Source organism: Lemur catta, chromosome 17 (assembly GCF_020740605.2).
Source record: "Lemur catta isolate mLemCat1 chromosome 17, mLemCat1.pri, whole genome shotgun sequence".
NCBI lineage: Eukaryota > Metazoa > Chordata > Mammalia > Primates > Lemuridae > Lemur > Lemur catta.
Window position 1 is genome coordinate 21,249,528 of NC_059144.1, and position 25,539 is coordinate 21,275,066.

Sequence of the window (25,539 nt, forward strand, 5' to 3'; positions counted from 1 at the left end):
CAAAAAAAAAAAAAAAAAGAATAAAATAATATAACCAAAACACACAGAACTGTGCTTCTCATGTAACAGGCATTCAACAAAGGGTTCACACTAATGATCCTAATTCAGAGTAAAAAAAGGTTCAACCATACTCGAGTTTAAGAAAGTAGGAAAATGTGTAATTCATCTTAAATAAACTACTACGTAAAAAGGTTAAAATGAAAGCCACAGTGCTGGAAGAAGTAAAACTTCAAGTATCTGGGAAAAACACTAATATGAAATACCTCATTCCCATAAAGTATCAGATAAATGAGGCTTAAAGCCACTTGGATCTTCAACCCAGCTAGAGTTAGCTAAACATGTGAAACACAATTCATTATGATGGATTACCAGTTTTCTTTTATGCTTTACCCAGATAGCCTCATTACAGTCTTGTATATGTGTCACCTGATGCTTTTTGTCACCTATTTGGCATCAGCACTTTTCTAAATCTACCAAGGCCTACCACACAAAAGATTTATGCCTTAGTGGAATTACGGGTGATTTTTATCTTTTCTACTTCCTAAATTTTACATAAGATAGTAATGCTAAATTTTAATGGAAAATGAATAATTTACAAATAAAAGCAAACTCATGATGAACAAGTTCCTGATTTACTGCCTTGGCTAAGTCTGTCAAAAAGCATAGTTTGAACCTATCCCTCTCTTAACATAGTCATGTTAGCTTGGTTGCAAAGAGAAGTCAATATTCCAGACAATTAATGCTGCATGTCTATTTGGTCATTTCCTTGGATATATTAACATGGCAATGGGAATGGAAAGAAAAGCACCTACCTCTACAGTATTTGCAATATAACGGTGGTCACCTTCAACTTTGACAGAGAAGTCATAATAACCACTGGGATATCTGATATTCATGAAGTTTAGCTCAAAAACATCCCTGTTAAGAATGACAGCAGGGTTAGCAAGAATTCATGTAGGAAAGTCATAGATATGACAAACAGGGCCGATAAGGTGTCTCCTTCAGACAGTCCAAGGCTATATCCCAATCCTTAAGTCACCTTTTGACTTCCCATCCTACTTAGGGAATCTCGTGCTAAATCACAGATTACAATGCGGGGAAACCTTTAAAACTATCTAAAATGACCTCCTAAGTTTCCAAAGTTTTCTTTTCCTTTGTTTCCCCTTCAGCTCCTAAAGTTCAACCTCCTTCTGGTAGCTTTCCACAATTTAATGTAAAATAGGTTAAGTCTACAGCATGCCCCGATTATGTTTAACAACAACAAAAAAATGTAGAAGGAAATACTCCAACATTTTCAAAGAGGTTGGTGTAGAGTAGTATAATTGTGGGTAATTTCTTGGTATTATTTCTACTTTTCCATGTTTTCTGAATTTCTCAAAAAAGAGGTATCTTGGCCGGGCACAGTGGCTCATGCCTGTGATCCTAGTACTCTGGGAGGCTGAGGTGGGAGGATTACTTGAGCTCAGGAGTTTGAGACCAGCCTGAGAAGAGTGAGACCTCATCTCTACTAAAAATAGAAAAATTAGCCAGGTGCTATGGTGTGCACCTATACTCCCAGCTACTCAGGAGGCTGAGGCAGGAGGATAGCTTGAGCCCAGGAGTTTGAGGTTGCTGTGAGCTAGGCTGATGCCACTGCACTCTAGCCGGGGTGGCAGAGTGAGACTGTCTCAAAAAAAAAGAAAAAAGGACGTATCTTTTTTATTTAAAAAATTTTTATTTTAAAAGGTAAAGAAGATAATTCCTAACTCTAACTATACAGCAAAATCCCAATATCTTTTACCATTCCACTGATCATTCCTAAAAATGATTTTGCTTTTTAAATTTCACATACTGAGTATGTACTTTTATTACTGTCTAAAAAACACATTTTCTCTCTAAAATCCGAACTCCTGATCTCAGTAACTTACCAATTTAACGCTTTAAAAAGTTCCATACAAAAATTGACCTTTAATTTTTTTTTAGAGACAGGGTCTCACTATGTTACGTAGGCTGGTCTCAAACTCTTGGCTCAACTGATCCTCCCACCTCAACCTCCTGAGTAGCTCAAACTATAGGCAAATGCCATTTTACCCAGCTTGACCCTTAATTTTAAAAAAATTTACATAGCATGGAGCCAGGCACGGTGGCTCATGCCTGTAATCCCAGTAATTCAGAAGGCTGAGGTGGGAGAATAGCTTGAGGCCAGGAGTTAGAAACCAATCTGAGCAATGTAGCGAGACCCAGCCTCTAAAAAAAAATGCAAAAAACTGAGCAGTCACGATGGCGTGCACCTATAGTCCCAACTACTCAGGAGGCTGAGACAGAAGGATTGCTTGAACCCAGGAGTTCATGGTTGTAGTGAGCTATGATCACCCCACTGTGCTCCAACTCGGGTGATAGAGCAAGACCCCATCTCTTGAAAAAAAAAAAAAGTTTACATAGCAATAATATGTGGCCATTAAAAATGATTGTAGAAGAATACTTAATCCTATGGAAAAAGATTCATGATTCATTGTTATAAAGCATAATCCTCAATGAATTTAAAAAATCTATTTATATGCATAGAAAAAAAGACTGACAAAAAAAAGCATTGTAAAATGTTAGCCATAGTTATCTCTGGGTGGTAGAATTATGGATGAGCTATCTTTTCATTTTTGTGCTTTTCTGTATTCCTATAATAAAGATATATTATTCATACACCAGAAAAAAACAATAAATATTAAAATAGCTAGCTACTTTTATCACAATACAGAACCAACTAGAAATAGACAATGAATAAAACAGTAAAACCCAAATTCTTTTAGTTTTAAAAATCTTTGCCTTATATTCAACTCTAGCATTTTGATACCAGCACATCAAATTTACCTAACTGGCATTTAGGTAAATTTGGTTTTCTGATCATGGCACTATCCATATTAATCTGTTACACTGGCTGCAGACTAACTTTCCAAAACAAACAGGTTGATGCCCTGCCAAAATATGATCAGACTTACCCTACAGGGGTGAAGGACGTCTCCTGGAGGATAGTGTCTCCAGAGGCCACAGATTTAGCATATTCTAGTTTAACAGTAGCCTGAGTCAGAGGCTGGGACAGAACATTGGTAACTTGCAACTGGAAATAAATAAAAAATTATCTGTAGCAACAAAGGCTGCAGGAGTAGAGAATTTTGTTTCTGGGGTGCTTTATTTATAAGGCGCAAGCTCTGCAGGAGAGCAAAAAAGCCTTGTTTCAGGAAATCTTCCCCAACTTTGATCTGCTGCCTATCAGAAATCCAATACAGAAAACACACAATTCAATTAGGAATGGGATAGATTATACAATGCTAGAGTGGGGGAGGATCCTAAAGATGATCTTGCCCAATTATTTCAGTTTTCAGATAAGGAAACTAGAGCCCAGGGAAAGAAAATGACTGGTCCCAAATTACACAAACAGTTATATATCCTTTTTCCTGATTCCCTATTCCATTCTCTACTATAGAATCTTTAAAAAAATTTATCAGCCAGAAAAATACTTTAGGAAGGTATCAGCAATGGGAAAACTGAAAAAATATAGATAACGTTAATAACTATCATTTGTTGAAAGTCAACTATATGCCTGATACTAGGTTGGGCCCTCTACATATATCCTTCCATCAGTCCTGTGAGATAGACAGCATAATCCGTTTTACAGATAAAGAAACTGAGGCCACAAGAGGTTAAGGGACTGCCAAAAGCCACATGGTCAGTTAAGTGGTTGAGCCAGGACTCAAACCTGTCTATCTAGTTTCAGAGCCAATACTTTCTCCACCTTGTTCTCTAAGCCCCTCTTGACTCACAGTGAACTATGTTAATCAGGTTCTCACTCGAATCTTTGTTGAGGGGATATGAGTTGTATGTAGGGAGAGGATAGGCCATCTTGAAGTACAGGGCACTTTTCCAGGAGGATATCTGCAGGGGCCACCAGAGTAGAACTAAGGGGACAGACAGAACTGTCCTATGTGGAACCCCAACATTTAGCTATAAATAAAATGGTGATCTCTTATGAAGATCTTAGCTTGTCACTAGTTTCCAGACAGCATCAAAAGGCCTCATTTGACAGTTCTAAGGGCTCTACATAGACTCTCTCAACCAATCTCCACTACTTTTGGAGGGAGGTATTTTTTTTGTCTCTATTTTTAGACGAAAAAACTGAAGCTTAGAGAAGCACCTGTTCAAAATTTGTCTATATAGTCCTCTTTTTAGCCACTTGGCAATTTAGAGGGAAATTATTCTCTCTAGGTGTTTGGTGTTGAGATCAGTATCACTCTTTGAATTAGATTATATGTTTTTGTGTTTTACTTTATTTTTATGCAATATCTTAAAGTGCAACGAGGAGGAAAAACATTCTATAAATGCAGTGGATTTGCTATTGAATTGAAGGAAATATACCTAAGATTATCTTATATGGACTTTAATTATCAGTTTTTGAAATAGACAAGGACCAGTAACAAAATGGTTTCATTTCTCAAGTTCCTAGCCAGTGCCCTGAAAATGTCATAGTGAAGTTCTGCTGAATTATTAAACTCAATGTTACACATAAAAAAAAAAATGTCTCATTTGAAATGAAACTTCTAAGCGTATTCAAAATCTGTGCTTTGCTCTGTTCAAAGAGTTAACACAGAAGATAAGTCCATGCTTACTCCTGAGTGAGAGGGAGGACTATGTTATGAAGAGGCAGAAAGATACACTATATCCTAACAGTACCAGGGAGGAAGAGACCTGATAACTTACTTTAACACCTATAAGCACCAGAATTACTTGTGAATTAAAACACCTGTCTTAAAACAACGTATTTAGAAAAATTTGGTACTGGGAAATGCATTTTAGAAGCAAGACTTCTCTACACATCTACAGTTACGGACCTGGAAATGCAGTTTCCTTACCCTTAATTTATTTAAAGCCCATACTATTTAAAATCCTCTCATGGTGGGAGGGAGGCTTTTTGATAGATTTGAAGGGTTCTGTGACTAGTTCACCCAGTGGTCAAGTCCCCATTTCCAGGCTAAGGAAAGTGAACCTGGTCCTACATTTAATGGGTAATTTCCTCATGGGGGCTACAATTGGCTGTGTCCCGTGGCCTGGATTTCTGAAAGCCTTCCGCTAGAAATTGCAACCACAGTGGCACGTTTTGGGCATGGAAGTCATACCCGCAGGATAGCCTGTTCATGAGTGTCGGAAGCAGAGCTTTCGGGCACAACCACAACCGGCACGTGGTAGCGATTCTGGGAAAGCACAGCAGCAGCAGCAGCTACACTGAAGGCTTCTGGGAGGGATTCAAAGTTCTTCTTGCTGAAGATCGCGTTCATCAGCTGGATGACCTGATCCTGGAAGGAAAGGGGAACGAACGCAGCTGCAGACCTTCCTCAGGCAGGGAGGTGAGAGGGCCACCCGTCTCCCCACCGACTCAAGACATTCCATCTGCTTCGGGTGTTCACATGGACAGTCTTTTAGTTATTAACCCAAACTGGTAGAGGGAGAAAAAGCAAATATTCTCCATTTAAGCTTAAAACTTGATTTGGCTGATTTTTTTTCCATCTTCTACTATAAACTGAAATGCATACATTTATTTGTCCACTATTTAAGGAATGCTTACTATAAAAAAACAAGATACTTCCAGGTAACTACTGAGGTACGAAAGTATGTTATAAAATACATATAACAGTAATCATTGTTAAATGCCAGGCATCGTGATGGGTGATATGCATTAACTTGAATCTTGACAAAAGCCCTACAAGACTGGTACTGTCAATGTTTCCCAAACGAGGAAACTGAAGCCAAAGATGTAACTTCTACAAGTTATAACAACAAAAACAGCAAGACCATGTAGGTCTGTTTGTACCCACAGTCCTTCCAGAAGAAAATGTGTTCTTTCTTGATTCCCATCACCCTCACAGCTAAACTACCCTCCCTACCTCCCTGCTTCTAAGTAGTAAATTGCAGCAAAATTTGTATTTATAAGACCAAACTTCATAGCTAAAATGTGCATTAGAAAGAAACTAAAATAACTCTCCATTAAGACCTAATTACCTACAGCAAGAATAGAAAAAAAATTTTTTAAATTGAAAAAATACAAAAAAGAACTAATGGGCTGCTTAGAAAAGAAAAAGCAATTTTTTACAAAAGTAGAACCTAAAAGGCATAATTAAAATTCTAGAGGTTGTTTGCTTAGGAGCAAACAGTTTCCACTTCCATTAGTTTTGTTTTTTAATATCTACCATCTAACAAAAGAGCTCCTTTGTTCCTGATGGTGTTATTCACAGTCGACATGAAATAATTTTCTTTAATTGTACCAATTACATTTTTCCATCACCAGGCTGTTGACATGTTAAAATGGATGAATGTTCCTCAGAATTGTTATGTCAAAAGAAAGCAGTGACAGCAAAATTACTCTAGCCAAATACCTGGTTTGCAAAAGCTTGGAAATAAAGAAAGAATAAGTTTGGCCGGGCACGGTGGCTCACGCCTGTAATCCTGCAATCTGGGAGGCCGAGGTGGGTGGATCGCTCGAGGTCAGGAGTTCGAGACCAGCCTGAGCAAGAGTGAGACCCCCCCCCGTCTCTACTAAAAATAGAAAGAAATTATCTGGCCAACTAAAAATATATATAGAAAAAATTAGCCGGGCATGGTGGCGCATGCCTATATATAGAAAAAATCAGCCAGGCAGTAGGATCAGCTTAAGCCCAGGAGTTTGAGGTTGCTGTGAGCTAGGCTGATGCCACGGCACTCACTCTAGCCCGGGCAACACAGCGAGACTCTGTCTCAAAAATATTAAAAAAAATAAAAAAAAAAAAAGAAAGAATAAGTTTAAGTTGTATATGTATACTATTACCAATTCATCCATTTTACTGTGTATAGGAGAATCCCCAAATAGTTCGTACTGTAAGTTCCCACATTCCTGCACTTTCACCCATAACAGAAATTAAAAGGGAGTTTATTTCTAGACCTCTTACACTTAGGATGAAGGAAAAGACACAATAAGAATGCAAATATATGAATCAATTATTTGATCATATCCTCTGGAGAAAATATGAAATTAATTCATATGATCCAAGACAGATATTTATCATTTACTTAAAGAAACTTGGCCCAAAACTCATAATGCATAAAGAAATAAAAGTTCTAACTTAGAACCCAAATCTTTCCTCTTAAAATTTAAATAATAGCAGCTTATACTTTAAATCAAGGGTGGTAACTGTCTCACAGACAAGGGGTACAAAGAGGGTCCTACTCAAAAAGACTTCCTACACACATTTCAACTAAAGGTTCTTTCAGGTTAATAAGCTCCTCTTGGGAAAAAAAGAATTAACTCTTGGTGGATGTCTGGTAGACACACATGCCTCTCAGTGAACTATGTCTATCAGCAAAGATTAGCTAAGATTTAGCCTTTGCTGAGCATGAGGGGGAAAGGAGAATAGGCGATTTTGAAGTACGGGGCACTTTTCAGAGAAAGGATTTGCATGGGCCACCCAAGTGGAGAGCATTCATGAGATAAGAAGGAAGGGGTATCAGGAGAAAAGGGAGATCAAACAAGTGTAATGCACTAGGTCTTCTTGCCACTACCTCATGACACGTACATGCCCCATTTAAAGCAAGTGTGATGATTTGTTTACATGACTGTCCAACTGACAACCAGTTTTTTGAGAACAGGCATTTCATCTTTCTATTCCTCATAACACCTAACCCAATACATTGAATAACAACACCCTAGAGTATTATCTGAACCTCCGTCTCTGAAAAAAGATATCCTTAACAGATAAAGCTGCCAGCCCCTTTGGGTTTCATCCTGAGAATTCAGACAGGCACCTCCTTAATGGATGGCTCAGTCCCCACATGGTCCATGAGCTTGTAGGTGGCAGCCACGAATAATGCTGTTGTTTCCAGGCCTTCTTCAAATTGGAGATACATGCCCCCCAGTTCATCCAGGCGAGCAACAAGGTCCTGTCACAACAAAACAGAATCATGTTGGATGTCAAGTGATAGCAGAAATGAGATGCACAAACCACTGTCAACCCCAGTGAAGACACAATTTTGAGAAATCTCTTACTCTAAAATCTGAGGACCATCTCAGTCACTTAGTACATTCTCAAAAAAGGTGCTTAGGCAGAGAGTGAAGTATATCACACAGACATTTGAAGAGAACAGTATCTTCTGCAGCTCTGAGAGTGCTCCTTCCTTGGCCCCTTATACTCATGCCCAAGCACAGAACTCATGGCACTGAAAGCACCAGCTGCTCTGGGCAGAAGGCCCATGGGCCAGGCCACAGTGCACCCAGGAAGCATCACAACACAGATGGAGTGCACAGCCATCCATTCAAATACAACCTACAAAGCATAGCATTTCCCTTTCTTATTCAATGCTATAAAAGATGAAGAGAGACATACTGCTCTCCTGGGCAACATGACCAGGCAGCTAATGTGCCCGTGAAGCATCCGGTGATGACACTATCAGGACTTTCACTGGCTATGTATTTCATGAGAGTGGCCCCTGAGGAGCAGGATCTCCTGGGCAAAGGAAAGGATAGAGCAATAATAAAAACCACAGTGACTACTTCCTGAGCACTTATTATATACCAGGCACAAATATTTCCTTGGACATTTTGCTCTAATACAAAGAACATTAAGTGTGCCATGGATATAAAAAGCTGGACACCGTGGCTTACTATAATTCTAACACTCCTGGGAGACTGAGGCAGGAGGATCATTGGAGCTCAGGAGTTCAAGACCAGCCTGAGCAAGGGAAGACCCCATCTCTCTACTAAAAATAAAAAGAAAAAATCAGCCAGGCGTAGTGGCTCACACCTATAGTCCCAGCTACTTGGGAGGCCAAGGCAAGAGGATTGCTTGAGCCCAGGAGTTTGAGGTTGCAGTGAGCTATGATACACCACTGCACTCTAACTGGGGCGACAGAGCGAGACACTGTCTCAATTAAGAAAAAAAGCAATGTAACTGGCTGTAACAAATCATGCACATCTATCTGCAAGACTCTTCTACACAGTGTCAAAGACAGAATCTATTTGGCAAAAGAGATTCACACCTCAATCTCCTCCACGATGTTCCTCAGGTCAGCCTGCTGGGACAGGTAGGATGCTGTCTGCAGAGCCTGGACCGTTCTGGAAGGTAAAAAGTGGATCCCCAATGAATGGCAAGTCTCCTTTCAACTACTCACCCCTTCTCATATCCAGACACCTTCACAAATATCCCACTCTTGTTCTTTAGAAGTATAAGTTGGTCTCAGCCTTTAAGGAGTTTATTTATTAATATGATCTAGTTGGAGCAGATGTGATAAGGACAGGAAAAGAACATCACAGCTTGAGAAGACAATCTAGGCAATAATACTGGCAATACAAACTATGGGCACCAGAGATAGAGGGAGCATAGGTTCACCACTGCCTGCTCCCTCCAAACTGGTTTTGTTCCTAATGGCACCACATGTAGAACACTGAAACTATGAATTAAATTTATAAGAGATATGCTCTTTGTGGAAACAGGATTCAACCAAGGTGTACTTGGCTGTACATTGTACAAGGCACTATGCCAGGCAGAAGTTGGTACCTGTTAATTTTCTATATTTCTTACTCCAAGACTGAAGAAATATTGTGGAATCTACACCTGTAGATTGTTGGGTAGAATTTGGACCCACTTTTCTGAAAACCAGAGCAAAGCAACATGAAGAGGAAGCATTCGGTAAACATGCTGAATGGCTAACGCTTGGGCTACCCGGCTGGGGGACCTGAAAGTCACTCATCCTTTAAGCATTAAATAAAAGGAAAGGAACAGACTTGTTCCAAAAGCAGAATCTATTCTTTTTTTCTTTTCCTGCCATTTATTTTTGATTATAAAAATAAGTATTTGTCAAAAATTCAAACAATACATTACTAAAGAAGTTAAAATTCCTGTTTACACTCACCCTTAAAAGATAACTGTCCCCTAATTTTTAACTTAATAACATATGTAAACCTCTTTCCATGAGTATATATAAATGTACTTCATTCTTATTAACAATGACATAGTCGTACTGTCTAAAAGTACCATAACTTACTCTCTTAATCTCCAGTTGATAAACATTTGTTTTACTAAGTCATACAATGCTAGAACTGACAACCCTTATTCATATATATCATTTTCTAAAAATTTGAGATGAAATTCACATAACAAAATTAACCACTTTAAAGTGAACAGTTCAGTGGCACTAACTACATTTGCAATGCTTTGCAACCACCACCTCTGTCTAGTTCCAAAATATTTTCACCACTCCAAAATAAAATCCCTTACCCACTAAGTGGTTTCTCCCTATTCCGTCTTCCCCCAGCCCCTGGCAACCACCAATCTATGTTCTGCCTGAATGGATTTACCTATTCTGGATATTTCATATAAAATGGAATCACACCATACGTGACCGTTTGTGTCTGGCTTCTTTCACTGGCATGATATTTTCAAGGCTCATCCTTGTTACAACATGTATCAGCACTTCATTCTTTTTTTATGGCTTATTCATCTATTTTTACCCAATTATGAGCATATTTCTATAAGGTAAACTTTTTACGATGGATTATGATAGGTATATATACATAGTATTTATTAGATTCTACTCTCTTAACACAGATGATTTAGAAAATATAAATAAATTGTGCTTTTCTGGGTGCAGTGGGGAAAGCTGAGGCCCCCTGGTGGTTAAACAGACTGCTGCTCAACCCCAGAATGGCTTCCTAATTCCGAAGAGATGACTGGGCCCGTGTGTAAACCCACCACTTACCCAGTCAGTGTGTCAGGGAATGTACAGCAAGAATCTGTCTGCTTATGTGGAGATCGTAACAGTTTAGATTCCGTCCATGGAAAACTAATTCCATTAAGATGACAAGTTAGAAAACGGAGGGGTCACAATTCACAGAGCGAGAAGCCCCAGAGTATTCTACGACTCCAATGGGATGCTTGTTGTTATAATGCACTTGAGAAAATGAAACCTGAATTTCCCAACAAGAGTAAAATCCCACATCTGCCCATGATAAATGCTGAGCTCAGAAAAGGCTGTTAAAATAGCCTAGAAAGAACTTTTCAATTAAGATATTGTTTTTCTCTTCTTTGGAATGAGTGAGTGCCATACTGGTAACAATCTCAGAAGTTTTAGAATGAAATTAATCCACTTAGCTTTAGAAAAGTTTTGTCACTGGCTTTAATTAGTTATTCCCCAGACAGCAATTGCTTTTTTCTCTGGAGTCCTATATTCAAGAAAACAGATCCTATCTTGCTAATATACAGCAGATGATTCAGAGAAATTGGTTTATGAGAGACCACAATGACATCTTTTCAGATGATTCATTCAAACCTATAAATATTTGCTTTTTTCCATTCAAGTTTACAAACACATATTTCCTAGAGTAAGTCTACTTAAATATAGAAGGCCCATTTAGAAGAGTCCTAATTTGTATCAGATTTCCTTAAATAGGGCAAATTAGTAGTAATATTAGGCATCCCACCAATTTGATCTTCACAATAACCCTAAGAAAGATATCGTTCTCTGGGTTTTACATACGAAAACTCTAAGTTTAGGGGAGTTCAACAGCCTGCTTACAGTCTCAGAGGTATTAAGTAGAAGAGTGTGGATCTGAACAAAGTTCTTTATGACTCAAAGCATATGCTCTTTCCACCTGAGGCTTTCTACAAGGTAGTAGAAACACAAAATATAGTTTTAGCTTTTATTAACTCTTTATTGGGCACATACTATGTGCCAGGCTCTATAAGCAGCACTGCAAATAAAGAAGCTTATAATCTAATACAGAAATAATTACAATTCAATAAAGGAAGTAATCAGCTAAGAAAGAGACCTAAGAAAGAAATGATCTAGAAAAGAACTCCATTTCCTGAATGCCCACTGAGGACCGGGCACTGCATGAGGCTCTTCACCTCTATAATCTCGTTTAATCCTAACATTCACTGTAGATACAAGGACTATTGGTTCCATTTTACAGAAGAGGCTCAGAGAGGGAGGTAACTTGCCCAAAATCACACAGCAAACAAGGAACACAGCTGGTGTTTACACCCAAGACTATCTGACTCCAAAGTGGACGTACTGCTTTTGTACTTCTTTCTGTTCTGGGGTTTTGAAAAAGGAGATTTTCCTTTTTGCTTGGAGACAATGGGAAGTTTTTTTTTGTAGAAGGTGGCATCAGAGGTGTAAGGCACTGATAGAGACATCATGACACAAGATGATGGTGACTGGGGAAGCATTTTCCACAGAGATTACTAGCAGAGATCAAAATATATAGCCTAAAATCAAAGGGTCAAAAGGGCCAAGTCCTAGGCAAAGTCAGCCTCAGGGCTACTGATCGCTGACCATGTGAATATGAGTAGGGTGTGAGACTGACAAAGAAAGAATGTCAACTGATTGTGAGCCCTGCCCTAACAAACCTTCAAGTTTAGAAACAACTTGGCTGTTGTTAAAAAACTGGAAAATAATCTCACTGTTTTGAAAAGGGGAATTGGTGTTACCAACCTCTTGCTTAACAATTTACAGGATCTCCAGGCATTTCACACCCTCTCTTTCAGGGGTCACAATTGAGTGGGGTACACAAACAACATAAAAATATTGTTTTCAAGGAAGAGTTTTAGTGTTAAAGGAAAAAACTACTACATATATTTATCATTTAAAAGTTTAGCAAATATCCTGAAGTTAGTTACAACATTATAATAAACACAGAAAAGTTGTTCCAAGCCCCTTTCTGTAAGGTGCTTCTCCTTCATCTGAGCCTTTTGCAGAGCAGTAGAGTCTGATTCCTAGAATATTCTACAATGAGTACCCACTTCTCCCACCACATGCTGTGTCTCACAACTTCCAAGGATTCCTTAAACCCTTCTTCTTTATAGAGCCTCCACTGCCAAAATGTCCCTGGCCAAGCCTCAACAAGAGATGCATGTGGCTCTTCCTCGGTTATCTACCCTTGCTCGAGCCATCTTACCTCAAAAGGGCAATTGGGTCTCTAGGTGGCTGCATGTTTAGGCTGTGACTCAGTACCTACCTTCAGCTTGAGCAGCCTGCAGAAGACTGTGCCTATGTGAGCTCCATGAGGACAGGGACCTTACCTGCCTTAATGCAATATTATGTCTGCAGTGCCTAGCAGAGCACCTGGCACATACTAGATGCCCAAGAAATATATGCTGAACCAATGAATGAACCCTCTCAGGATAGTACCCAAGACAAATGAAGCCTGAGAAGTGCTCAAGATGACAACTCACGCTAGCACAGTCTCTTCCTTGCTGAGACGAGCAGTAAGGGCACCAAGTGCCTCTTGCGATGCCAAGGGAAGGCCAAGGCCACTTAGGGCTGCAACTGCATGGTAGATCTGGGTAACAGATGAGTCTTCACTGACAGCTGCCAGAAGCAGATCTTTGGTCTCATTTGAAATAGAGATCTAAGAATGAATTGGCAGATACAGAGTTTTAGAACAGGTTTTGGCAATTTGTGGCAGACATGCCAAAGACGGCATACAGCGCAGCTGCCAAAGTCACACCGCCTCACACATGCTCATTCCCCAATCCCCAGACACCAGAATGCAATGTTTGCAAAACCTCTGCACAATACTTTTGAAAAGATACTGACAAGTTACTTCCTACATTTATGGTTCTCCATGTTCAATAAAATGATTTCCAGAAATCTGGTGTGGAGGTATACTTTGAATTTTTTTTTTTTTTTTCGAGATAGAGTCTCACTCTGTTGCCCACACTAGAGTGCTGTGGTGTCAGCCTAGCTCACAGCAATCTCAAATTCCTGGGCTCAAGGGATCCTCCTGCCTTAGCCTCCTGAGTAGATGGGACTACTTTTTCTATTTTTCTTTTTCTTTTTTAAGTAGAGACGGGGTCTTCCTCTTGCTCAGGCTGGTCTCAAACTCCTGAGCTCAAGCGATCCTTCCACCTTGGCCTCCCAGAGTGCCAGGATTATAGGCATGAGCCACTGGCCTACTTTGAACATTTTTAAATGTTAAAGGGAGATAGAAAGAAAAAAAATCAAGATCTCCTAGAAGAAAGGCAAAAACTGTAGGAAAAAGTTATTTAAGGCCAGGCATGGTGACTCACGCCTGTAATCCTAGCACTCTGAGAGGCCAAGGTGATAGGATCCCTTGAGCTCAGGAGTTTGAGACCAGCCTGAGCAAGAGCAAGATCTCAGCTCTACTAAAAATACAAAAATTAGCCAGGTGTTGCAGAGTGTACCCGTAGTCCCAGCTACTCAGGAGGCTGAAGCAGGAGGATTGCTTGAGCCCAGGAGCTTTGAGGTTGCAGTAAGCTATGATGACGCTACCGCACTCTACCCAGAAAAAAATAAACAAACTATACTTTCTTAAGGAAAAAAAAAAAAACCACAGGAACAGAATTCCCACCCACACCAATGGATTCTTATTGTTAAAAAAATAATAATCTGATATGACCCTTCCCCTTTAAAAATGCATTTTATAGTTTAAAGTAAATGTCAGCGTAGGAACCTGGACTCACCTCACACCCTGAGAGAGCCTTGCTGGACTGGGCGGCGTAGAAGAGGGAATCCACGTTGCTGGGGTCAAGGTTAGATTTAATGAAGGTGCATGCTTTCTAAACAAGGGAGAAAAGTCAAAGTTAGTGGAGACATATGCAATGGAAAAGCAAAGGTATTTTTGGATAAGTAAAATTCTAAGCCATCTAAGATGGCTTAAAGAATGAGCTATACAAGATTGAGTTTTTTAAGCAGTTATTTTCCTTAGGACACTGTATTACCCAAAATTGTTCACTTCATACACGGAGCAATAAGACTGAAGGCACCTAGTCCTTCTAAACCTTAGGAAGGAAAGAAAGAAACCACTTCACCAATCACCTGCTGTGGCCATCACCTTCCTGCTGACATCCATAAAGGATGATCTTCCTTTTAAGGAATATAAGGACCCTTTGGTAGAATTATAAGGACCCTTTGGGATATTGTCACCATCCCTATTTAACTGAAAAAGAAACTGGGGCTTGGAGTTGGTAAGTAACCTGATGGAGGTGACAAAGCTAACAAGTGGCAGGGAGTCTCCTCTGATTCTAACCATACTGGCATCTCCACGTAGGAGTCTCCAAAGCCAAGTCAGGCTCAACAAATATAACATGAGCTTAAAACCTTCTATTTCTTCACCTGGACTTCCCAGCTCATGTACAAGGAATCACCACACATCTAACTACCCAAACCAGAAGCCTGCGAACCATTCTTGACTTTTCCCTTCCCCTCCAAGCCTATCAAGTCTACCTCCTTGTCATTTCTCAAACCCAGTCCTGCCCTCTGGCTTCTGTCATTGCCTTAGGGCAAGCCCTTGCCATTTCTCACCTAGATTGTCATAGTCATCTCCTAACTGGTCTCAAGCCATGCAATCCATTCTGCACACTGCTTCAAGAGTGATCTTCACAAAATGCAAATATAATGTGTTGCTTTGCTATTAAAACCCTTTGGTGGTTCCTTATATATAATTCTCAGATAAGATCCAAAGTTTCTGATACAGGATGAGATGCCCTCTTGATTGACCCTCCCTCTCTGTGCCAGCTGCATCACCACACCCCTACCTCCAACTCCAAAATCCTACCCTCCACCCTACTGTAACTATACTATGCCCTTGCCATTTAATATTTTTGAACCTGCTACTCCCCCTGCCAGGAGCACCCTTTCCCTTGTCCTTCTTATCTGCCAACGTAGGTCCTATCTTCATCTCTGCTCAGATATTACCTCTTCCAGACATTCATCCCAGGAGAGGCCAGGAGTCCTCCCTCTCAAATGCTCCCCCAAAGCACTTACCGCATTGTATTAACTACCTCCCCCAGTAACTTGCTACCTGAGAACAGGGACTTTGCTGAACGCCCATTACAGTGACTGGTACAGAGTAAGCACATAACAAAACCCATGCTACTTCTACTCTAGCAAACGCCAAGAAATATTGTTGAATGGTTATATTGCTAAATATTTTGGTTGAAAAAATACAAATTTCAACCATTCAAAATAATAACAGTTGAAAGTAGGTCCTTCTGGGGAGTATGACAGGGAGTAGGGCAAGGTGGACCATGCAATGGAATGTTGCTTTTCACTAATAACCATTCTGCATTGCCTGATATTTAGGGATCTGAATAAAACAAGTTAATCTACTCAAGGAGTCCGTCCTATCAGTAGAATGTAAGTTTAAGACATGTGCTTGTCGCCATCTGGTGTTTTAGTAATGGAATGACAGCACCCAAGACCCCAAAACCAAGATTACTTGGTTACTTCTACCTCCATTGCTACTTCTTTTTGAGCACTTAAAATGTGTCACCATTGTCCTAAATGCCTTATGTGCATTTTTCAGTTAATCCTCAAATAATCCCATGCATTAGGTGCTCTTATTATCTTAATTTTACAGAAAAGAAAACCGAGGCATTAAAGAGGCAAAGTAACTTGTCCAAGGTCGTAACTGGGAGAACTAGAATTCAAATCCAGGCAGCCTGGCTCCAGAATCTGTGCTATATAACCTCCATCTCTCAAGAGACTACTAAAAATGATCTGTTCTGGAGTAAAACAGGCATCATGCCTACTCTAATTCTCTGCAAAGACAAATCAAGGTAAACAGGTCCGGCATTCAGCGGCTTCAAAGCCCAAGATGTTAATGGTATATAGTTTTAACAGCAGCAGCAGTAGGGAAAGACCTCACAGAACATGCTCAGTGAACCCCACCCAGTGGCTTCAGCCAGCCGCTTTCAGGGGTTTTGATTCCAGCTGCCCTATTACGTTCCAGACTCATCTTCCCAATTGAAGGCTAGAAATCACCCCCTAAACGTCCCCCTATCTGCTGCCTTCCAACTTTCTGTGCCCTGTGTTAATACTCCAATTATCTAGACATCCTCCAGAGCAAAGAACAGCAGTGCTTTCCTCTACCGTACATTTTTCCCTACAACCCCCTGAACCTAATCAGGTACCAAGTCCTATAGAAAAAGAGAGTAAATCTCTCTCATCTGCCCCCCCCATCTCCACTATAAACAGCTCCCAGCTACTCTTGCTGCCTCTTAAACTGTGCTTTGTAGTCTCTGCAGATGTCCTTGCCGTGATGCACTACCCAGGTGCACCCTGGCTGGAGCCCCCCACCAGATCTTTTGTCACCAGGCCCACTTTTCCCATGTGCTCCCACACATTTCTGCTCCAGCCGCCCCAACCACAACTCGCTGCCCCCAAATACAAGTACTTTTAAGTCTCCAGGATGCCCATTATTTCATCAATTCAACTTCTTCTAAAACATATTAACAAAACTCAAGACTTATTTTAGAATACAACTTCGTTCAGTCCTTCTCTTCCCTCCAGCTGCTACCACCTCTCTTCCCACACAGCCAAACTCCTCCAAAAAGCTGCCTGTGCTCAAGTCTTCATTTTCTCACCTCTACTCGCTCCAGTTTGGTTTCTGTCCCTAGCATGCCACTGGTGAGCTCCAAACTGTTAAAGCAAGGGACATTTTCCAGTGTTCATTCCCTCAACACTGGACAGAATAATCACTTTCTCATTCTGAAACATTTGCTTCTGCTGGCTTCTGGGATTCCACCGTACTCTCCTGGTTCTCTTCCTACTTCTCTGGCAGCTCCTTCTCAGTTTCAAGCTCTCCTGCCTGGCCATTGAATACTGGAGTTTCTCAACTCCTAGGCCTACCTCTCATCCCAAACCCTTCCTCTCCCTAGGCCATCTCATTCATGTCCATAGCTTCATCCCAAACCTCCATGCAGATAATTCTCAGATTTGTACCTCTAGCCTAGACTTCTTTCAACAGCCACTTACATGTTGCAAAGGCACTTCAAGCTCAACATGTTGAAGACCAAAGTCATGATCTTCCTTACACGAACCTAATTCTCTTCCTATGTTCCCGTCTTATGGAATGGCCTGACCATCCATCCATGCAGCAAAAGTAGTTGGAAATCCACGTGTTATCTTTTACACCCATTCTGCATTCAATCTTTCCCCAGAGCCCCCTGCTATAGTGTGTCCTCCACAAAGCAGGAGAGAAATCTCCCCCAAATGCAGACTGCATCACGAGTCTCACTGTTTAAAATCAATTGCTCTTTGGAGAAAGATGAGAACGCTTCCTGTGGCTGCCAAGGCATTGTGGCTTGGGCCTAGCCTTCCTCTCTAGCCTCACTCCTCTCCCTCCCACTCTGTTTCACACATGGTCTCCTGTTAGACTCTCAAATATAACCTGCTCTCTACCCACACAGGCTACTCCCTCTGCCTCAAATCCCTTGCCTCTCCCCAGTTAACTCCTACTTGCCCTTTATAATTCAGATCAATCATGCCTTCCTTCATTTAATAAACAGCTACTCAGTGCCTACCACATGCCAAGTGCTAGTCTAGCCACTGGGGATATACAACAAATAAAATGGATAAAGTCCTGCCCTGGAGGAGCTGTAATTTAGTGTGATGCAGAGTGAGATATAAGTTCAGAGATTTCTTCAGGACAGCCTTCTCTGACCAGGTCAAAGCCTCCTATTCTACACCCAAAGGAGTCCCTTATTTATAACAGCATATATCTCACCTTAAAAACTTACCATTGTTACAAATATTGTACATGTTGATTACATGACTAATGCCCATCTCCACTATTAGACAATATATTCTAAGAGTACAGGGCCCTCTTTTTTGTTCAACACTAAATCCCTAGTGCCTAGCACTATGCCTAGTGTATAGCAGAAACTCATTAAATATTTGTTGAATTAAATGAATCATGTAGCTGCCAGCACAGACAACTCCCCCTGTACAAGACTGTGGCTTGTAGGAAGTTTTCTTGGCGGACAGGGTGTATGCCGGCTCCCTCTGCTGGACTTCCATGGTACTTTCCACAAACTATACCTGCGTGCCTCTGTACTCAGCACTCTGTTATGGTACTTGTCTCTCACTAGAAAACAAGCTCCATTGTCTTCTCTATACTTAGCACAATGCCTGGCGCACAGCAGAGGCTCCAGAAATGACTACTGCGTGAAGAACCGTCTCAGTCTCTGCTATCCTCGGCAATTCGCTGAGTGCCTGGTCCACAAACAAGCAAATATACTTACTTCTATATGCCCTCATCATGCGCCAGACACTACACTAAGCACTTTATACTTATCTCATTTAAACCTCACAACAATTATTAAGGCAGGTATTATTATGCCTAGTTTACAGATAAAGAAAGGGCCTGATTCACTGACAACCTGTGGACACCGTTTCCTGGTTTCAGTCATTTGAATACTACCATCACCATTTTTGCCATAGAATGTATCACGTTCACTTACTATTTTATTAATACAAAACAACTCCCATTGTTATGTTCTTAACCCTGTAAAACGCTAAACAATAATATCTATAAAATCACCATTCTGATGTGCTTATGTTTTATATAAATATAATACCTATCAAAATGAAAGATGCTCACTCTTCATAACACCTAAATTCAACTCTCATTCCATACTGCTATTTCCAGAGCTGCTTTCTATTCTCGTATTCTCATTAAACCTCATTGCTCCCAGTTTTGCTAAAACCTCTTATGACAAAATAACCAAAATCTCCCTCAAGGATCTATCTCTGAGAACAACCAAGAGTGTTGAACAGGGCTGAGGGAGTTCTGCTCAGCTGAAAGCAACAATGGTTGAGCAGAACACATGACAGTAACGGAGACTTTCTCTTTGGATTTATTTACTATATGCATCTAATAAGGAAATTCAACAGCTCTGAAACATCCATACAACTCCCCTCCATTACTTATAGCACACATACCACTTAATCACCACAGCACATTTCATAAGCAATTAGAAGAATGAAGTATGTGATTAACCTATTTATTTTCCGATTATGCGGCACATTTAGAGAGCTCCCATTTCTATTAAGCTAAAGTTTACAATTCATCCGTTCAACAAATATTTGTTGAACATCCTCCATGTGTCAGATGTATGCTAAGCAGCAGGAAGACAGTTTGAAAAAAACTAAAATGTCAATCAATGTACACCAACTACTATTACTTCATAAAAGTACTACGAATATAGGCTAATACTTCCTATGTATTACCACATGCCAAAGTGCTAACTACCCTGCATAGATCACCTGTGAGCTGAGTACTACTATCATCTCCATCTCAGAGATGAGAAAACAAAAATTCTGAAAGGTTAAGTAAGCTGCACAGGTGACTGAGTTGTGAAGTTTTGAAGTTAACACCTTGAAGCCAAGCAGTCTGATTTTAGAATCTATATTATAAACCTAAAGCTACAGCTGGCCTAATCATGTAATGATCCCAAGTCATACCGCACGACAGCCGTCTATGGGGCCATTCATTCTACATCTTTAGCCCTCACCAACATGCCCTCAAATTCATGACACTGGCAGAGAACACCTTTAGGGGTATGTGTTCAACCTGAATCTCATGTGGAACTCTAAATCGTGACACAGATAAAAAGGCAACGCTCTGGATGAAGTGAGAGTGCCTGATGCCTCCATGACCCCCGTAACGTGAATCCTAGGGTTCCCTTAAAGTTTGAAAATCAACAGCAGAAACCTTTCATCCCACGTTCAAATCCTGCCAAAATTTAACATTAATCTAATATCCCAATTTTATCTACTACACCTCACAGTATAAAACCTCTACTAGTTAATTTGTTCTTTCTCTCCCCTCCAGGGCCTCTACAGTCATCAAGGAAACCAGGGCAGAAGGCTGAGGCAGCACCACAAAAGGTACCATAAACATAGTATGTGCACCTGGCACTGCCTGAAGCCCCCTAAATAAATTATAAAGAAAACTTTTTAATATTAAGAATGACAAATAATAGCTACCATTTGAAGAGCCTTTGGTGGGCACTATATGATTTCACTTTACCCTTATAACAATCCGGTAAGGTAGGCTTTATAACTCCCTTTTTACAGAGAGGTGGAGTCAGAATTAAAAGCTTGGGTTAACTGGCTCTGATGCCTATGCTCTTACTTTTAAGCTAAACTCATTTTATTAGGAGGTACATTCACCTTGAGGATTTACAAGAGTATGTTCATGAGGAAAAGTCTGTTTCCTTAATACGGTCACACATAGGAAGAAAACATTAGGCAAAAACAAGAAATGGTTGTCAGGAAATAATCTGAATAAGTGAGATCTAATATAGCAAGGATTAGCAAATTTTATCTATAAAGGATCAGTTAGTAAATGTTTTAGGCTTTCAGACCAGACAGTCTAGTAAGTACTCAACTCTACAGTTAAAACCCAAAAGCAGCCCTACACAATATGTAAATGAAAGGGTGTGGATGTGTTCCAATAAAACTTTATTTAAAAAAATAGTCTTCAACCCAGATTTGGCCCTTGGAGACATAGATTATCAACCCCTCTGTCAAATGGTATTCAGAGGATGTTTGGCAAACACTGGGCAGTTCACTCACCCTCTCTGAGGTTTCATTTCCTTCTCTATTACAGGATAATATTTCTAACCATATAGAATTATGAAAATTAACTCAAGATAACATATCCAGCATACCTGGCATATCTGAGGCACTCAATAAATAATACTGATTACTGATTCCAGTCTGGAGCAGAAAATACAGAACATAAGCCTAGCTCATCTCATGTCATACCAGAAAGCAAAGAAATTCTCAAAGGCTACTGGATCACATAAAATAGACACACACACACATACACACATACATATTTAGGCAAAAATGGAACATTTTGAGCATCAAAAAGAATAACAACTGAAATGGAGCCAGGCATGGTAGCTCACACCTGTAATCCTAGCACTCTGGGAGGCCAAGGCAGGAGGATCACTTGAGGCCAGGAGTTTGAGACCAGCCTGAGTACCAGCGAGACCCCGTCTCTACTAAAACTAGAAAAAATTAGCCAGCCATGGTGGTGTGCACCTATAGTCCCAGCTACTCGGGAGGCTGAGGTAGGAGGATCGCTTGAGCCCAGGAGTTTGAGGTTGCTGTGAGCTATGATGATGTCACTGCACTCTAGCTGGGTGACAGAGCGAAACTGTCTCAAACAAACAAACAAAAAATTATTGTTAATCTTGCTAGGTGAAACAAAACAATGGTCATTATCGTTTAAAAATGTTCCCGCTAAGAGATACTAATACAAATGAAATGATATATCTGATATTTGCTTTAAAATACTCCAGCAAGCCAGACACAGTGGCATACACCTGTACTCCCAGCTACTCAGGAGGAAGGAGGATCACTTGAGCCCAGGAATTCGAAGCTATAGTGTGCTATGATTGCACCTATGAATAACCACTGTGCTCCAGTCTGGGCAACATATCAAGATCCTATCTCTACAAATAAAATAAATAAATAGATAGATAGACAGATAAAAGATTCCAGCAAAAAAATTTAAAAAGAAGAGGGAGAGTAAATGTAATAAAAATGGCAAAATGTGAATAATTATTCAAGCTGACAGATGGTACCAGGAGGCTCATATGTTCTCTACACTTTTGTGAATGTTTGAAAACTTCCATAATGAAAGACTGAAACAAAAGAGCTGCTATTCATTTAACTTCTGTCAGATTGTGAGCTCTCTGAAGGCAGTAATTATGACTGGTTCACCACTGTATGCCCAGGGCCCAGTACAGGTGCTCGGTACACAACAGCTCGATGAATGAGAAGGTCATAGGAAAGTTAGCTAACCTATCAAACAGTGGGTCAGGATGCTCACCACTCTCCTCAGAAAAGGAACTATTAGCCTTGAAGAAAGCAAACAGCTCCGAGACCAGAGCCAGGGAGGATTTCAGAGCAGCACTGCGACAAAAGGACTCAGGAGGCCAGGTGTGGTGGCTCATGCCTGTAATCCTAGCACGGGGAGGCTGAGGTGGGAGGAATGCTTGAGCTCAGGAGTTTGAGACCAGCCTGAGCAAGAGCGAGACCCTGTCTCTACTATAAATAGAAAGAAATTAGCCAAACAACTAAAAAAAAAGATAGAAAAAATTAGCTAGGCATGGTGGCGCATGCCTGTAGTCCCAGCTACCCAGGAGGCTGAGGCAGGAGGATCACTTGAGCCCAGGAGTTTGAGGTTGCCGTGAGCTAGGCTGACGCCACAGCACTCTAGCCCAGGCAAGAGAGAGAGATTCTGTCTCAAAAAAAAAAAAAAGGACTCAGGAGGCTAGCTGGACAAGTTATCATTCCCCAAAATACTCTGTCCCTGTCTATGAGAAGTTCGTGCCTCCCTGACCTGTTGAACCCAGGAATGGCCATATGACTAGCATTAGCCAACTAAATGAGAAAGATAAAAAGAAGTGACACGTATCTCTCATGAGCAGTTTTAGGAGCCATACCCTCATTTGCCCTCTGCATATGCTCCAGATAGAGACTGTTCCATCAGCTAAATCCTGGCCTGAAAAAATATAAAGCAAAGCCTCAGCTGACCCACCACACCACCAAGTATGCGCAAAAAGTAAACTTTTATCATAAGCCACTGATGAGATTGGGGTTGTTTCTATGCTAATACAAAATATGGTAGGCAGATGTCCACACCTTCTCCACTCAGATTCCCATCCACTGATTATTCATTTAAACACAAATTTAGGAACTGCTATGAAGGGATTTTGCAGGTGTAATTAAACCCCCAAGTCAGCTAACCTTAAAATTAAGAGATTATCCAGGTGAGCCTGACCTAAACAGGTAAGCTCTTTAATAGCAGTGGCAGAAGAGGAGGTCAGAGAGATTTGAAGCTTAAGGACTCAACATGCCATTACTGGCTTAAAGGTGGAGGAGGCCACATGAGAAGAAATGCCAATGGCTTTGAAGAGCAGAGAGCAACCCTTTGCTAACAGCCAGCAAGGAAATGGGGACATCAGACCTACAACCACAAGAAACTGGATTATGCCAACAATATTAATGAGCTTGAAAGCAGTTTCTTTGCCTAAAGCTTCCCATAAGAGCCCAGCCTGCCCAACACCTGCATTTTAACCTTAGGAGACACTAAGCAGAGAGCCCAGGCAAGCCTGCCTAGACTTCTGACCTGCAAAACTATCAGCCAATAGCCAGGTGCAGTAGCATCTGCCTTGGGAGGCTGAGATGGGAGGATCACTGAACCCAGGAGTTCAAGGCTGTACTGCACTATGATTGTGCCTGTTAATAGCCACTATACTCTAGCCTGGGCAACATAGTGAGACCCCTGTCTCTAAAAAAAGAAGAAAAAACAACTATTGGCTAATAAATGGGTGGTGGTTTAAGCCCCTAAATTTATGGTAATTTGTTATACAGTCATAGAAAACTAAGGCATATGAGAAACCCGGCACAGGAAAATCCCTTAGACTAGCTGTACATACTATCATAATAAACACAATGTAAATTCACTTAAGACTGTTCTAGACTCCAGAAAAGGTTTTAATGATTATTTATTTTCCTCAGCAAAAGTCCAAAAAATACATCAAAATTACCTGATGTAGTGACTATCACTGTTTAATAAATGTGAGCACCCCGCACCTTGAATTCTTCTGTTATTTACTAGCCACACACCTAGGGCACATGTGGTATTGAACGGTCTCCCTCAAAGAGATATGGTAAAAGTTTCTAGATGATTTAAGACTTGCTTTTCTTTATATTCCACTAAAAACACATGGCATGGTCCTAAACACATAATACATTAAGCAATAAAAAAAAAAAAGATGTGTCAGATTGAAAAACATTATTTCTCATATTGGATTAACCTTGGTTATCCTCAAATGAGCAATCAAATGAGCAAGAGTTAGTTTTGAAGTACTCAAAGGTAACCCAGTGTGGGGACGAAGCTTCTTCTGAACCATTTTGGCCACCAGGACAAAAGCAGCCTTACCTGTACATCTGGCACCTGGGTACCAAGGCTGCTGAGTCCCACGATGGAGTAGAAGGCAGATTCCAAATTTGTGAAAGGGCGGTCCAGCGAGGATTTCAGTCTCTCCACATCATGCTTGGTGAGGTAGTGAGTGGGTGTCAGAGCCCGGGTGCTGGCTATGATTGTCAGGGCCAACAGGAAGACAGTGCTTGAACCTTGGGGGGAAATGACTATTAAATACACTCCACATATTTCCAAAGTTCTACACATAGTCCCAGTGATGATGCACACCAAAGTCTGGGAACCAAATCACATGGGAAAGAGTAAGGAAGCCAGGGAGATTTAACCTGAAAATAAGCCTTGGGGAAGTAGTGAGCTTAGTCTTAAACAGTCAGAAGGACAGTCCTCCCAGCAAGCCTCCAGGCATCTAAAGCACAGGACTCATCACACTATTCCCATTTAAAGGACGCTTGTAGGTTCTAGGCCTCTTAGGATAGATCCAGTCCTGAATCCTCACCCTGCCATACCACCTCTCAACCAGATATCCTCTCTCACTCTTCCCACCATCTGTTGCTCTCTGGCCTCCTCTGTCCCTCTAAGGTGACATGTTCTTTCCTGCCCAGCACTTTTTCATGCTTTCCCTTATGTCAACTTTAATTTTTACTTTCATATTCCAGCTCAAATATCCCTTCCTTAAGAAGCCCTTAGGAAGAATTCAAAGTTAAAGCCTATCAGAAGTGCTAATGGACAGAAAGATGTAAGAGAAAGAGGAACCAAGATACTAATGCTGAATCCCC

At 40.7% G+C, this 25,539-nt stretch overlaps 1 protein-coding gene across 2 annotated transcripts in view; it reads right to left on the bottom strand.

Moving 5' to 3' along the window:
* RPN2 (ribophorin II) overlaps window positions 1–25,539 on the bottom strand; it is a 53,305-nt gene that overhangs the window by 26,185 nt on the left and 1,581 nt on the right. For both annotated transcript variants that reach the window (XM_045528625.1, XM_045528627.1), the window contains exons 2-9: window positions 24,764–24,957; window positions 14,478–14,573; window positions 13,227–13,402; window positions 9,031–9,106; window positions 7,801–7,935; window positions 5,145–5,321; window positions 2,973–3,091; window positions 813–918 (exon numbers count right to left, since the gene is read on the bottom strand). In XM_045528625.1, the coding sequence (XP_045384581.1) occupies window positions 813–918; window positions 2,973–3,091; window positions 5,145–5,321; window positions 7,801–7,935; window positions 9,031–9,106; window positions 13,227–13,402; window positions 14,478–14,573; window positions 24,764–24,957 (1,079 nt within the window). The remainder of the gene's footprint in view (window positions 1–812; window positions 919–2,972; window positions 3,092–5,144; window positions 5,322–7,800; window positions 7,936–9,030; window positions 9,107–13,226; window positions 13,403–14,477; window positions 14,574–24,763; window positions 24,958–25,539) is intronic.